Below are 14285 nucleotides of genomic sequence, written 5' to 3'. Positions count from 1 at the left end.
GCCCAGAGACAGTGCTTACACTAAACATCATCATTTAACCAACCAGTCACATCCACCTCGCCTAATGTTGTCCTCATAATATTGCGGTGGTGGTCTGCGCGCACACACACACACGTGTCCAAACAATGTTTGTGGTCTCCAGATTTCAAGGACGTTATTGTAATATAAGATAAATAAATGTGCATTCTGGATTGGCGTACCTTGTCCTCTAGTGGTAGTGCCTTACGCCGAATAGTGCTTACTCCAAGCCAGCCTGAGCAGCGTTGCAAACAAAAACCAACAACACTACGTATCAAGCGGGCAATTACACTCCATGGTTACGGCACGATTGGTGGAGCGTTCGCACAGATTGCTTGAGACGGAGATGACTGGCGGCGTGGGTGTGAACGATGGCCGAGAGGCGATGCTGGGAGGATGTGGAGCGAGAGGCGAGAGGACACGGCCAGTCCACTCTCCTCCTTACCTTCTCGAGCAGCCGAAGCTTTAGCCGCGCCATCTGCTCCATCATGGCTCGGTCTGTGTTGGCCATTGCGGACCGCGGTTTGCTGCCTGACTTTGCAGAGAAGAAGGAGTTTCAGCACATGTTGGCGGAGCGTCGGGGTTGTGTTTGGTGGAGGTCCAGGAGAGAAGAAGTTGCCTGGGCCCGTGGGCAAAAGAGTTCTCTACTCTAAGGGCAGGACGCAGAGCTTGAACGCGGCAATTCGGAATGAACACCTAGAGAATGTAGACACTTGGGCGCGTGACTCTTGTGTCTGTGTGTGTTCGCTAACAGCACTTGCCCCAACAGTCTGTTAAGGCTATACGGGGGGTCTTTGTATTTGTCCTAGTTGTGTGTTGAAGGTTGTGCGCGTCGGAGTATGTGGCGCAAGTGTTGGATAACCTCTGTGTGCCCAGTTGGAGAGTCTACGTGTGTGGATTGGAATAATGTGTTGTGTAGGTGTCTGTGCGTGGGTTGTAACTATGTTGTATTGTGTAGGCGTCTGTGTGTGGGTTGTAACTATGTTGTGTTGTGTAGGTGTCTGTGTAGGAGTGTGAATGAAACTGTGTGCGCGAGTCGGATACTCGTATGTATACTTAGACGACTAGTTGTGTGAGTTGTAGACTATTCGCGTGTCGTAGTCGCTATATGTGTGCAGGACTCTCTGTCTGCGTCAGATACTCCGTGTGTGTGTGTCTGTCTGTTAGAGTATCTAAGTGGTTGTGTGTGTGTGTGTGAATATCTCTGCGAGTCGCCCGGGCTCACACCTAATGCAAACATCACAGCGCAACAAGCGGTCTCTAAGGTGCGTCACGGGCCTCGGCACATACCGAGCCCGCAGTACAGGTGTGTGTGTGTCCTAGGAGGGCCGAGTTCACTTAACACTATGCCGTGGCAACACTTGTGTGGGAAACGCGTGTGTGTGTGTGCCTCAAGGCCGTAATTAAAATATATATTGGGGAGGGGGGGGACACCCATCCCACCCCAATATTCAAATCTGCTCAAAATGTCCCCCCCAATATATCGCTATAAAATAGATTTATGTTTATATGATTGTGGTTATGGTTGTACTTTATTAATCCCTAATCTCTGCCATTACATACAATGAAACAAGAAAAGGTAAAAAAACAGAGCAATGTAATACAATAGACTATTAGACATTATTGTAAAAAATACACAAAAAGTCCATCCTATGTGTTAGTGAATTTTTTCATATTTTAGGCAGGAAATGGCAGGAAATTCGTTTTCAAATTTAGATTTATTTTTTTCTGGGAGGGGAGGGGACCCCCAGACCCCCTTGAAGATTTGGTCCCCCCCAATGTTGACTCCATGGCTACGGCCTTGGTGTGCCTCAATTGCAAGGAAGGGCCCGAGTTCGATTTCCCCACTCGGTCACTTTTCTGTGTGGACTTTCTGTCTCCCCCCCTACTCCACCTGCTCTGCATGGGGTTTACTTCGGCTTCTCCGATTACCTCCCATAGCTAAAACAAAAAGTTTACATTACAACTGGTACTTGGCTTCAATCTGTCGTGACTGCAGAAATTAATATTCTATGGGTCTGTCGGTAAAGTCACGTAGATATATTCAAAGAAAAATAACAAAAAACGTTTCGATCGCAACACAAGCGGTCGTCATCAGAAAGACGAACGCTTGTGTTATGTTCAAAACGCCAGGTACTCATTTAAGGCTGGGGGGACCTAGGGGAGGCCCAGGACCGGTTCAGATAATAATCCGTCAGTGGTGCTGGTGGCCGTGAGCAGGAATCGAACTCCAGTCTTGAGACTCGGTTGAGGCTCCCCTCCTTAGACAAGCATAATAATAATAATACATGCTGTATAGTCTAGCTAGCATGCTATTGTGTATTTTGATATTCACTTAGTTATCTATGCATGCAGTACTTTGTACACCTTTGTAGAATTCTTTTCATCATCAGCCATGTTCCATCCACTGCTGGACGAAGTCCAACCCATGGTGATCTGATGCCACGATCCGTTCAAAATTATCGGATATGCACCAAACGTTGTCACATAAATCAAATTACTATACGGCAATCGCGGAATAACGCCTCGCTCAAATCATTTTGTTCCATTGAATATGGGAGGGAAACACTTCTGTGATGAACAGCCCCATTCGCCTCATCACGCCGTTCGAAAATCGTCGAACAGACTAATGGGTATAAATAAATGTTTACGACGACAGCAGGGTGATACAACAAAATCAACGCCTGCGTCAATTTCATTGCCTTGAAAAAAAACTAATATAGGCCAACGATTCAGGGAACTGCCCTTCCCTATGTGCCACGACGAATGTCCAAAACATTGCCGATTTGTTTTCCCTTTCGAGACCAGAGCTCTTGATTAATGTGTTGAGTTTATGTCAACGCAGTATCACAACAACAAAAATAGTATTAGCAAGCGAGGTTTTGAATACCATTGACCACATATATCAGATTTTATAAAGCGGCAAGTGAATGCCAAGTACCATTATCCCCCAGGTATTTAGGCGAGGGAAAGGCCTTCTTATTCAGTGGACTGTTTTGTTTAAGTAACTAAGGCAGCGGCGGTAGCGCAAGCGGCTGTGGTTATTAGCTAGACTATACAGCATGGTTATTAAAATGCGCCATGAGCCGAGCCAGCAGAGTTCGATTCCCCGCTACGGCGAACTTTAGTGGCCAGTGCTGTCGGCAAAACCTGTCAACCCCTTATCAGTGCCGACCTTATTACAGACCAATTCAGACATTATTGCTCACCCCGTGACCTTATAAATCTCAAAGTTCACCCTACAAAGTCCCATCACAAGGGAGAAACACAAACAAACATACAGTAACACATGTTTTTGCCTGGATCGAAACGGCTGTACACCGTATGCACCAGAAAACTAAATCCCCCTTACAAGAACACGGGGTAACCCGTGTGGGTTAACAGGTATCGGAATCTGTCCGAGGGAATCCCCACACCCCTCTTAAATCCGCACTGACCAACGTGAAGGATGGCGAAATAGCCACCCATGTCATCACGACATGAAACCCTCATCCAATCGGGATGTACATGTCCACACGATTTACGGACACCATATTCCACTTTGCTTTGTGTGTGTGTGTACTATATCATTGTGTGTGTCGGTGCACTAAGTATCAGTCGACCGGAAGTCGCACACGGTGGGGTGAAGTGTGGTTATCCTTTACCATCTTCTTTGGTTCTTTCGGTAAAGTCACGTAGAATGAGAATAAAATAATAAATTGATAAAATAAAATAACACAATAAAATCTCACGACTGTCCTCCAGACAGTCTCGTCCCTTCACCTGATGAAGGCCGCTTGTGTTGTGGCCGAAACGTCGTGAGAATTTTATTGTTTTATTTTATTTTATCAATTTATTATTTTATTCTCATTCTACGTGACTTTACCGAAAGAACCAAAGAAGATGAATCCTTGCAGTCACGAAAGCTTTAAATCGAAATTTATCCTTTACCACTTTCGACGTCTGACCATCAGAGAAGAGTAGGCCAACGCACCCTGGCGCAGAGAGGCTCTCTGGAGCTGCTTCTAGCAGAGCCTCCTCCGCCAGCAGTGGCGTGAGAAATAATGTCCACATGTTGAACGCCTTTCGCACCGTACGTCGCCACCCGTGTTAATCAGCGGTGCGGGGGAAGGACAACAAACCAAACACGAAAAACAGTTCTAACGACACGCGTTTTCAATCTCGATGTAGAAGTGCATAGCTCCAGTGGCTTCCTAATTGCTGGGCTGCACGTCTTCCTTTACTGTGTATACACAACGCAGGGCCACACGCCATCAGGGGACGCTATAAGTCGTCTTTATTTTGGGTTAAAAGTCCACATCTGTTGCTCCCAACAGGGTCCCCCGGTGGGCACAGTTTTGAGGAGTCAAACTCGCGCTCAGTAGCAAGAAACAAGACACCATAGCGGAGCACGAGAACAAAAGTGCTACGTTTCATGTGGGAACACTTGCGTTTGTGCTTTTTACAAATCGACAGTACATTTGTATTCATGAATTTACCATTCCGTAATTTTGTTGCTTATGCTTACAGGACCAACACCTGAATAAAGTGTCTAGTCCAGCACACATTTAGTTTCTCGACCAGACACATTTACCGCGAGCCTGTTAATTAATGCACACGTAACCACATGGTTTTTTGAAATACACCTTAGAAAATTATGATATCGTTCACAATTATGTCATGAACTTCACTGAATGTCCAGAGAGCGAGAAGTTCATTGAGTACCCATAATGGGTTCGTGTCGAGTCTACCTAGCGTGCTAGAAATATTATTAAATGCATCCAATGCACCATCGGGAGCATGGCACATATCCTGACATCTCAACTCCAGGACATCTGAACCCTTATTTACCGTTCACTATACCGTGCAATAATTTAATATATGACAAAGGCCGTTCAAGGTATACCGCTAAGGCTGGCTGTGTAGCTTGCAAAGATAAATTCTCATGTTGGGCCAAACGCAGAGTGACAGATCGAACGGAACTTCACAATATGGCAGAGAACCTATCCACCTCTCGGTGACCTACGGTAAAAATCCTCCGGTACCTTCAGCTCGAGTTTCACAACTCTCAAGCACAAACCTCCTTTCCGTCCACATACCCCTTCTCATGTCCCATGCAGACATCACTTACTCTCACCATCAAAACAAAAACAAATCCCAACAACGTGTCCAACGAAATGTACTCGAAGTGTAACTAAATAAAAAATATATGTATAAAAGGCTCATTTTGGAAGCTAACCCTTGACCAGTTTTACGAGCTAAATAACTGTTAATTTGCGTGCAAGCACTGGGCGGATTATTACAACTCAGGATCGTGAGACGTGGTGGCAGATTGGGGAGGCCTTCATCGAGAAGGAAAGTAACACGGATGATGACTGGAAATTTTGGCTATTTTGAAATATGAACGTCAACCCGCGTGTTTATCTGCACCTACACATACCGGAAACAAGTACACTAGTGGCACAAGGTGACAAGAACATGCAACAGAGAAAGCATGTGACATTTGCCTATTGTGTCCTCTTATCACTTAAAACTGAATCTACAATGTGTACTTGAACAGGTACATAGAAAACAATGGCAACAAACTAATCATAAGCGTCGTTTTCGAGTAAATATGACAAAATAGACACGCAGGCAATGTCTCTCCCTCCAATATCCATCTCTCCACATAGCGAATAACAGTAGCATTATTATTATGATTTGAACCAGTTTTCACAGTGTCTCTTGAGGACATTGTGTCTTTTGAGACACTGAACGTTGGAATCGGTCCAGAGATTTGCTTGAACCTAGTCAATGCTGCTGAACGTATGCACTTCCCAGAAGGCCGTTTGGCCGACGGATTGTCCAATACTGTTGCTGATAACGTGGAGAGACAAGACGTGTAAATGAAACACATTGCCCGCTTACCTAATTTTATAAGAAACAGTGATTGGAGTGTGTAAGCCGAAAGCATTGCCGAACAAATCGTTTTAACAGCACGTGGTACAGAAACGTGTTAAAGGACACTTCCAGATGGCTCTTGGTAACGTCAATTCTTTCCCCCCCTTCCATTCCTTTACAAACAACACACATACATCCACGACCAATTTCCCCCAAAACATTCCCAAAAACTATCAACTGTCACCGAGTCTCAGAAATGTATCACTTAGCACACACCAGCGGATGTAATTTGCACCGTCAAAAAGCGCGAATAACGTTCCATTTAAATGCTGCGCTCACTTGCATCCATGACGATGGAAAAAAAAACCTCTAATAAATACACTTATAACCAAAAGACTGGCAAAATGAGGGTGGCGAGCGCAGCAGTCCTTTGTGGCCTTTGATTGACTCGAGACACATCCGTGGAAGCCACGTGGGGTCTAAACGATCAGGACGGTTGTACGGTGGTGGTGAATGGCGGAGAAAATAAACCCATTGGCAAATTCACTGATACCGCATAACGAAGCACGTGATGGTCTGTGTAGAAACATCTGCTGTACAGGTGACAATTGCAAAGCGCTTTTGGCAAAGACAGTCAAGCCAGGTAAACTTTTGGTTGGGCAATTTCTTCCAATAATCCCAAAAAATACAAGGTGATAGATAATTATTCTGAATAGCTGCGAGCTTCCACGGATTTGTACATCCCTGCCGATAGCAATTAGTGATGCACGCACATGCACGGACACATAGGCACACGAACACACGCACACAGCAAAACTCAACTTTCAGTGCTGTCGTCCAATGACATCGATGTCAACGTAAAATATTTACAATAAACTCTGCCCGAGAAAGCACCCGTTTGGAATAAATAATCTCACAAAATTCGCAACAGCTCATATTAAGCATCAACTCAACAGCTTCAGCCCCAGCAGGTGACAATCTACATGTTTGTTTTTGTCGCTTACAACACGAGACAATATTCGCCACTTTTAAACGTTGCCCGTATTCTTCCAACAGAATTAACATTGCATATTTTAGCAAAGCAAAAACAATATTACGCATTGGCATGAAGCAGCGACCGCCTCTTAAAACCAGTCTCACGTCACGGGACATTCTCTCTCCCCGTCGCCTGACTGAAATTGCAAGAATTATTACATTCTAAAATCAAACTACAACGATGGTGGTGGTGGTGATAATAGTGACAGTGGAGATAATGATGCCAGTCAATAATAATTGCAACAGTTCAAGTCACAGGTATTGCAAAGCTTTCCCATATATACATAAACATGCAACAAAGCAACATTGTCCGCATCGAAAAGACAATCGTGATAACACAGAACATAGCTTTTCCAGCCATATCACAGACAAGCTAGATAGCAATATGGATTTTCATGTGCTCATATGGTTCACAAAACACGCACTTCTATGCGTACTTCATTGGTCGGATAAATGTAGGATAGTTTAAAAAATCACTTCCGATGTTTTTTTTTTGCCATTGATTGCCCCATCACCACATGGATGGATCTATTTGTCAATCCGAAGATCGAATCCCAACGAGCAGCAGGCGCACACGACACCAACGACTGGATTGGTTAAACCGCATAAGTGGGCAGCGAGCGGACTAATGAGACACGCCGCATGGGTCTCAAACCCACATCTGGGGGTGGGGGGGAATTGCTTCCATCAGATTTTAGGTCGTAGTGTTCACCGCAACCAACTCGGCGTCAAATATTCCCGTGTTCACCAATGATAACAAACAACGTAGGCATCCGTGCCCTCCTCGCGTCACCGACTGATACGCGAGTCGGCAGGCGTGAATGAGATTGGTGAAAGTGAAAGCAGGAAAGGCTGGGAGCCACGGGGACCCTGCTTTCGGACGGCTGGACATTTTAAGGGAACAGGCAGTTATATGGACATTCAAAATTAGTCACTCAACCAATCTATCGATTTGTTTATTTATTGCAACTGCTTACCCAGGAAAGCTTTAGTCTCTTGAGGAGGCTCTTTGCGAGGTTCACAGGATGGGGGGGGGGGCAATCTTCCTATGTACAATTCCCACCGAGTAATTTTATGGTCCAAATTTTTCAGCATTGGGATTGTTATTTGGCCACTGCTTGTTCCATTGCGAGTTTGTTTTGACTTCGGGAGAAATCGGAGAACTCGGAGAAGACCCATGCAAACCGGGGAGAGAACTTACAAACTCCACACAGACAGATGCCCGAGTCAGAAAATCGAACTCGGGTATTTCTTTCTGCGAGAAGCAAAGTGTTACGACTGCGTCACCCTGCCACTATGCGGTGGCTTGGCAATCGAGCGTGCAGGCGGCTGTGCAACTGCACCGGGGTCCATGGGCCAGATGGCTATGAAGAGGGGGAAATTGGATAGGTCTCATTTAATTCCTTGCACAAGGGCCCATGCCAACGACGCGAAAAGCCACTGCCGTAACATCAATCGAGAAAAACATCGTCTAGTAGAATGCAATATTTATTCCTCCACAATTAAGATTCCCTTTTCGTGGCTGTGCTCAGACCGCGCACAGAGCACAAACACACGCACATTGCTCACGTATTCCACTCGATTCATTCGTAGGCTCCTCCTTTGAGAAGCACGTCTGTAACCGCGCATATTTTACGAGCACGGGAAGCACAGGTGGGAGAGTAGTCTGACCAGGTTGGATGATTACACAATCGTTAAAGCTTACCTAAAAAAATCACTGTTAAGTGGCTTTGTCGCTTCTGTGAAATGTACCAAAACAAATGAAGAAATCTTGATGTGAAGCTTTCGTGACTGCAGGAATCCACTCTTTGGTTCTTTCGGTAAAGTCACGTAGGTATAAAATAAATCACGACGTTTTGGGCGCAACACAAACGTGATTTATTTTATTTTATACCTACGTGACTTTACCGAAAGAACCAAATGAAGAAATTACACCCACAATTGAAATATGTCTCTCTCGAGAGAGAGAGAGATATTGTCACTCGGCTCTATCGAAATGTCAGCATCTCATTTAAAAAGAAGCAATTCCTTCATTGATTTAATGTTCCATTGGAGTGCCATTTCTCTATAATGTCTTCCAACCGCTAAGTAACAACGTTGGTAACCTTATGACCTCTAATGCTAATGCAGACTTTTGTTTCTGTTAGCACGGCTGCAAAACAGTTTCACTGCCAGGCCACTTGACCATACTAAACGGCATGCAGAATTCACCTCCACGATCCAGTGAATATTACACATTCACAAGTAACGCTTATTTACATTTCACAACTTATATATACACTCAGGAACCGAAATTAACATTTACATAAATATGTATCCCCCTGTAAAATAAAACAAATTTCAAGGGAAATGGGAGACGCTTGCAATTTTGGATACAGCAAAGTTTTTAAATTTATTTATTTATTATGTGTTCAAATAAGAGTTAGCTCCTTTTGTATGGAAGCAGTGGGGTTGGATGAAGCGGTCAGTAGGTAGACTATTGGTCGAGTGTGCTCACGTGTGAGTCTATGACCCAGTTGCATCAACGTCCGGGGTCCTTATGACAACATTAACAACAATTAGCTCAGTGTGCAATGTTAATTGCCATGGTTTGTACAACGCAAAACAGATCGCCCACGTATTAATTTGCAAGAGGACGCCTTTGTGTCGTCCGTCGCTATGCAAATCAGCGGCAGGGCTGTCCTGAAAAATACAAAACGTAGAAATTATGAACGGAACCCGCGTTCTCTCTCTCCGCTCGGGGAAATACCCCGGAAATGTTTGACGATTTACTTGAGTCAATGCCGGTGTTTTTATTGCCAAGTAGGAAAGACTTTAAAAAAACGTAAAAATACAAATCGGAGAAAGCGTGTGCACTTGTATTCCCTCCGAGCTTCTGCTGTGGCTCATCGTGAGTAACGGAGTTCACTTTCGCAGGAGGTAACCGGTTTTTCGTAGATCAGTGTTACCAGGTGATATTAACGGGAGCAAATTCAATGGTGGGCAAATTACCCCAGACACCTGTGATATAAAGTAAATGTGTTCCCATATGGGTCTCATTTGAACGTGGATAGGTAACAAAGGCTTGCTGCTATTCGACACCTCTGTCCAGCAGCCTTTAATAGCCACTGTGCACCTCACCGATCGCTGCGCTACAACATGAGTGCCCATCACAAAACTAGTTGTTCGCCTCAAAGCCGCCGCATCAAAATTAGCATTTTTGTTAAGTAATGGTCTCCGATTGTGGCCTGAAATTCAACATCACACGTGCGGTAAATTCACAAATTCCTCCCATGCAACAAACATTACAGAGTACAAAAACGGAAACAATGGCTAAAATGAACAATTAGTGTTGATAACTATTTATATTTTTCTTCGCGGCATCATACTGAACAGTCATTGCACTACATGTCAGTCAATGACATTGACGTTTAAGAGTGGCGGCAAACAGTGAATGCAGCCACGGCGTGGACCGGCGACAGTTATGGGGTGGCAACCAAAACCATCCGAGAGCAATTTCGGGCCACCTCTTCACGTAGAGCGACTTTGCAGATCGGATCACTCCGGCAGGAACGCATTGCTCAGACCTGTCTCGTCCAGCACGCTGCATTGGAACGGGTTGGTACCCGCCGGCACGCCGCCATTCATAACCGGCATGCTCTGGTTTCTCCGGAGGCCGCCCGCTATCGTGGGGAAGCTGTGGTTCCTCCGCATGCTCCCAGGCCTCAACGGCTGCCCTACACCGGTGTCCCCGTGGCCCGCCACCGCCACCGCCACGGCCAATCCGGCGGGGGCGACCGCTTCGTCGGCAAGGCCGCCGTTAAGCACCACGGAGGAGCATGGCGGCATGGGCGCGGGCATGGGTGCCGGCACCATCCTGCCATCACTCCGCGTCTTGGCGAGGCCCAGCCGCTTGAGTCTCTCCACCAAACCGCCACCCATGCACAGCTCCGTCTGGCTGCCGCTGCTGCTGCGTGCCCGTGCCCCGCCGGCCCCCGCCGCGCCCTGCAGCAGCAGCAGAGACTTGGCCGGCTTGGACGCCAGGAAGCTCTCGCACTGCAGGCCCGAGGGGCGCGCCGGCGGGAAGGCGGGCGGCGACGGGCACGGCGATAGGGCGCGAGGCGAGTTGGGCGGCGTGCACGGCACGGCCATCTCCGCCGACGGCTCTTGGCCGCCGGAGGGCGGGCCGGCCCGCGGACGGCCGGCCCGCGGCACGTAGACGGCGGCGGAGATGCCGCGCTCTTTCAGCAGGTTGGCCAGGCCCAGGCTGGAGCTGAGCGTCTTGGTGGAGTCCCTCTGGTTGGTGGACGATTGGAAGAGGCTGGGGCGTGGAGGGCCGCAGGGCGTGCCGGCCTGCGACTCCGACGTCGATTTGGCAGCGCCGGGGCCGATGCTGCAGATCGGGGTCGGCGCGTACATGCCGCTGCATGCAGAGAGGGGGGTTTCACCGCGAGCCGCCGAACCCCCCGGGAAAGGGCGCATCGCCCTTTCGTCAGAGCTTCGCGCGAGTCAGTCATTATTCATAACGGTACGGTGGTGCTGTGAAGCCTCTTGGGTTATTTTCTTCAGAGGGCACATTCCTTAATTGCGCATCAGTGTTAAAATGTTTATCAATCAAACACGTTATGCATGTCATCCGTAAACAGAACTAAAGTTACCTATATTTAAATAATAGGCAAATAGCATGTTAACACAAATATAATTAAAAAATGCATAGTTACGGCCATTAATTGAAATGGTCATGGACAAATAGTTACAGCTAAACGATCAATAATTTTGATAATTGTTTTTTTACCCTTTTATCTGGCAACAAAACTGACACCTTTTTGACAAGGAGTCATGTTTGCTCTAAGGAAAGCTGTCTCGGGTGTGGACCAATCAATTTCAAGGACAGTGCATACATTATCAGAGTTATGTTTTTTGTTTGCATTCCAACCGCAGGTATTGTGGCCACAATGCAAACATGACTCCTTGTAAAAAAAGGTGTCAGTTTTGTTGCCAGATAAAAGGGTAAAAAAAACAATTATCATATTTTGCTACTGGCAAAGGAGGTTCCAGTGGTGATCAATAATCTATTACTCGCACCCTTCAGATGCTTCAACATTACAAAGCAAAAGGTTCTGGTAATCATCAATGATCACCCCTTTTCCAAGAGGCATAAATTTGACCTCTGGACAACGAACGAACAAGTGAATAAATGACCGAATGAATGAGGAGTGAATGGGCATGGGCCTCACCTGGGCGTGAGGGCAGTGAGCTCGTCGGTGGGGTGCAGGATTCGGCAGGTGGTGAAGGTGTACGTAGAGCTGGTTTGGGACAGGCACTTGCCAGGGTAGTTCACTGCGCACACCAACACGGCACAGCCCGAAGCGGCGCATACATTGGATCTGTGTCTATAAACACAGGTCGTTGACAGTACGGACACGTTTTTTTTCCCCTGAGAATTGGCCACTGGTGTTGCAGCATTAAAACGCATTGTCCATTGGTTGTAAAATAATTGTGGGCTTGTGTCAATTGAATTTAGGTGGGTGACGTGATGACAACTCTTTAATAATGCCACAGATGATGTGACCCAGTTGAATTTTACCTTAAGCTTATTTACAACCACAATGGGTACCACAGCTGATGATGAAGCAGCAGACAATGGGGGCTTTGAGGAGTGGGTTTTATATTCTAGAAAATTAAATGCATGTGACCAAGAATCATCGGACTGAGAAAGGAATTATTGACAGTTCGACACGACTGAACACCAAAATGTCCCTGCAGATGGTATGCACCGTTTGGAGTGCCATTACGCTTTAATCGTGTCCCAACACACGAAGAAGTGAGACGATGACTTGTATATTACAATCTGAAAGCGCAAAGCCACAACCAACCACAACATAGCTACATGACACAAAACACAAAATGCAGGAAACAATACAACATAAATACAGAATTCCCTCACTTTATACGGAAGATGCATTCAGATACAATTTTGTCCCCAGTCCGACCACATCGTCACATGTAGATTAAATTCAAACGGCATAATACAGCGAATTTTGGGTAGAAGCAGGTTAGCCGCATTTTCGCAACATCGCACAAACCGAACCTGCACAAAGTGAGGGAATCCTGTATTAAACATCGCACTCCGCTCCCTAACATGGACGGATAAATAAGCACCAGCCACTGACACAGACTGTGAAAGAGAGGCACAAGAGGAGAGGGTTGACAACCTACACATCGGTGATGCCCTCCACGATGCAATGCGGTTCAGAAAGATGTTGACGATGACGATGATGAAAAATCTCTAACCATAACAGATGTTTTTTGGGTTAGATCGTGTAAATATAAACGTGTTGTTAGACGCGCCACAACCAGACACAGTAAATTAGTAAGGTTTGTCACGTAAACGCACAACATTTACAACTAATAACTAATTATATTCTTGGTTCTTTCGGTAAAGTCACGTAGAAGGGAAACAAGAATATGAATCCCTGCAGTCACGAAAGCTTTAAATCAAAATAATAACTAATGGGCATGTTTTGTTAACATGACAAACCTTCCTTATTGGCTGTGTCGGGTGGTGGCAGGTTTAACGACACATTTATATCCATGCGATCTAACCCAAAAACCTCTATGGATGATATTGTTCGCGAAATCCTACATGTGAAGAAGCTCTGTCACCAGGCGGCACGGTGTATTGCCGCTCACCTGGCAGCGTGAAGGGTCGGCTGGCGACCATTTGATCCAAGGCCCCGGCGGGGCCCTGAGGACCAGCTGCACCGCCCACGGGGCCCTGCCGGCTCGCTTGGGGGGGGCCCGTCGCACCACCGCCACCCTCCTCCGCGCCTGGGCCACACTGCAGAAAACGCACGTCGGGTGCAATGACGTTTGCCAACTTGCGTACCCACCAATTAATTTCACAAGGTATAGACGTTGCATTGACCGTTAAAAGTAAGGTAAGTTGGCCCTGGGCAGGACACGTCGCGGTTGTAAGAGATAGTGACCGGTGGTCGAGACTAACGGTGGAGGGGCAGCCAAAAGGAGGGATGGTGTCTGCGAGGATGTCCACGGTGGAGATGGGAGTGATGGAATCAGCCTCGTGTGCAGGTGCCGGGTGAATTGCTGAATCGTAATTCTGCGGGAGATGATGGGGGCATGGGAGTATAGCAAAACAGTACAACATGCTTACCAATTGTTTTTTTAATATGCATTTTCCCCAATTGTATCCCAATTGTGCTATTGGAGTCACGTCATCAGAAGAAGTATCCATTCAGATCTCTCGCATGAGCAGCGCGACCTTTCATATCAGAGAACGGCCAACGGAAGTGGATATCACAGAGCTACCTATGATGTCCCTTCAAGTTGTCAAGTGACCTCTGTTCTACACAGGCAAGGGCAGTACTTTCCCA

At 46.5% G+C, this 14285-nt stretch overlaps 2 protein-coding genes across 8 annotated transcripts in view; both read right to left on the bottom strand.

The window, feature by feature from the left end:
• The window catches only part of LOC116943780 (uncharacterized protein C21orf58-like), a 31712-nt gene extending 27539 nt beyond the window's left edge, over nt 1-4173 (bottom strand). For both annotated transcript variants that reach the window (XM_076068172.1, XM_076068173.1), the window contains exon 1: nt 464-4173. In XM_076068172.1, coding sequence (XP_075924287.1) covers nt 464-529 — 66 coding nt within the window. In that variant the 5' untranslated portion in view covers nt 530-4173. The remainder of the gene's footprint in view (nt 1-463) is intronic.
• A 98-nt stretch (nt 4174-4271) lies between these two features.
• The window catches only part of LOC116943827 (trafficking kinesin-binding protein 1-like), a 71792-nt gene continuing 61778 nt past the window's right edge, over nt 4272-14285 (bottom strand). For 5 of the 6 annotated variants that reach the window (XM_032957058.2, XM_032957061.2, XM_032957056.2 and 2 more), the window contains 4 exons: nt 13898-14011; nt 13585-13732; nt 12129-12231; nt 4272-11314 (listed from right to left, as the gene is read on the bottom strand). In XM_032957058.2, coding sequence (XP_032812949.1) covers nt 10450-11314; nt 12129-12231; nt 13585-13732; nt 13898-14011 — 1230 coding nt within the window. In that variant the 3' untranslated portion in view covers nt 4272-10449. The remainder of the gene's footprint in view (nt 11315-12128; nt 12232-13584; nt 13733-13897; nt 14012-14285) is intronic. The other variant, XM_032957057.2, reaches the window with a different exon arrangement.

This window comes from Petromyzon marinus, chromosome 19 (genome assembly GCF_048934315.1).
Source record: "Petromyzon marinus isolate PM22_M1 ecotype Great Lakes invasive population chromosome 19, UKy_Petmar_22M1.pri1.0, whole genome shotgun sequence".
Taxonomy (NCBI): Eukaryota; Metazoa; Chordata; class Hyperoartia; order Petromyzontiformes; family Petromyzontidae; genus Petromyzon; species Petromyzon marinus.
Note: the sequence above shows the minus strand (reverse complement) of the source record. Positions and strands in the feature narration are given on the sequence as shown.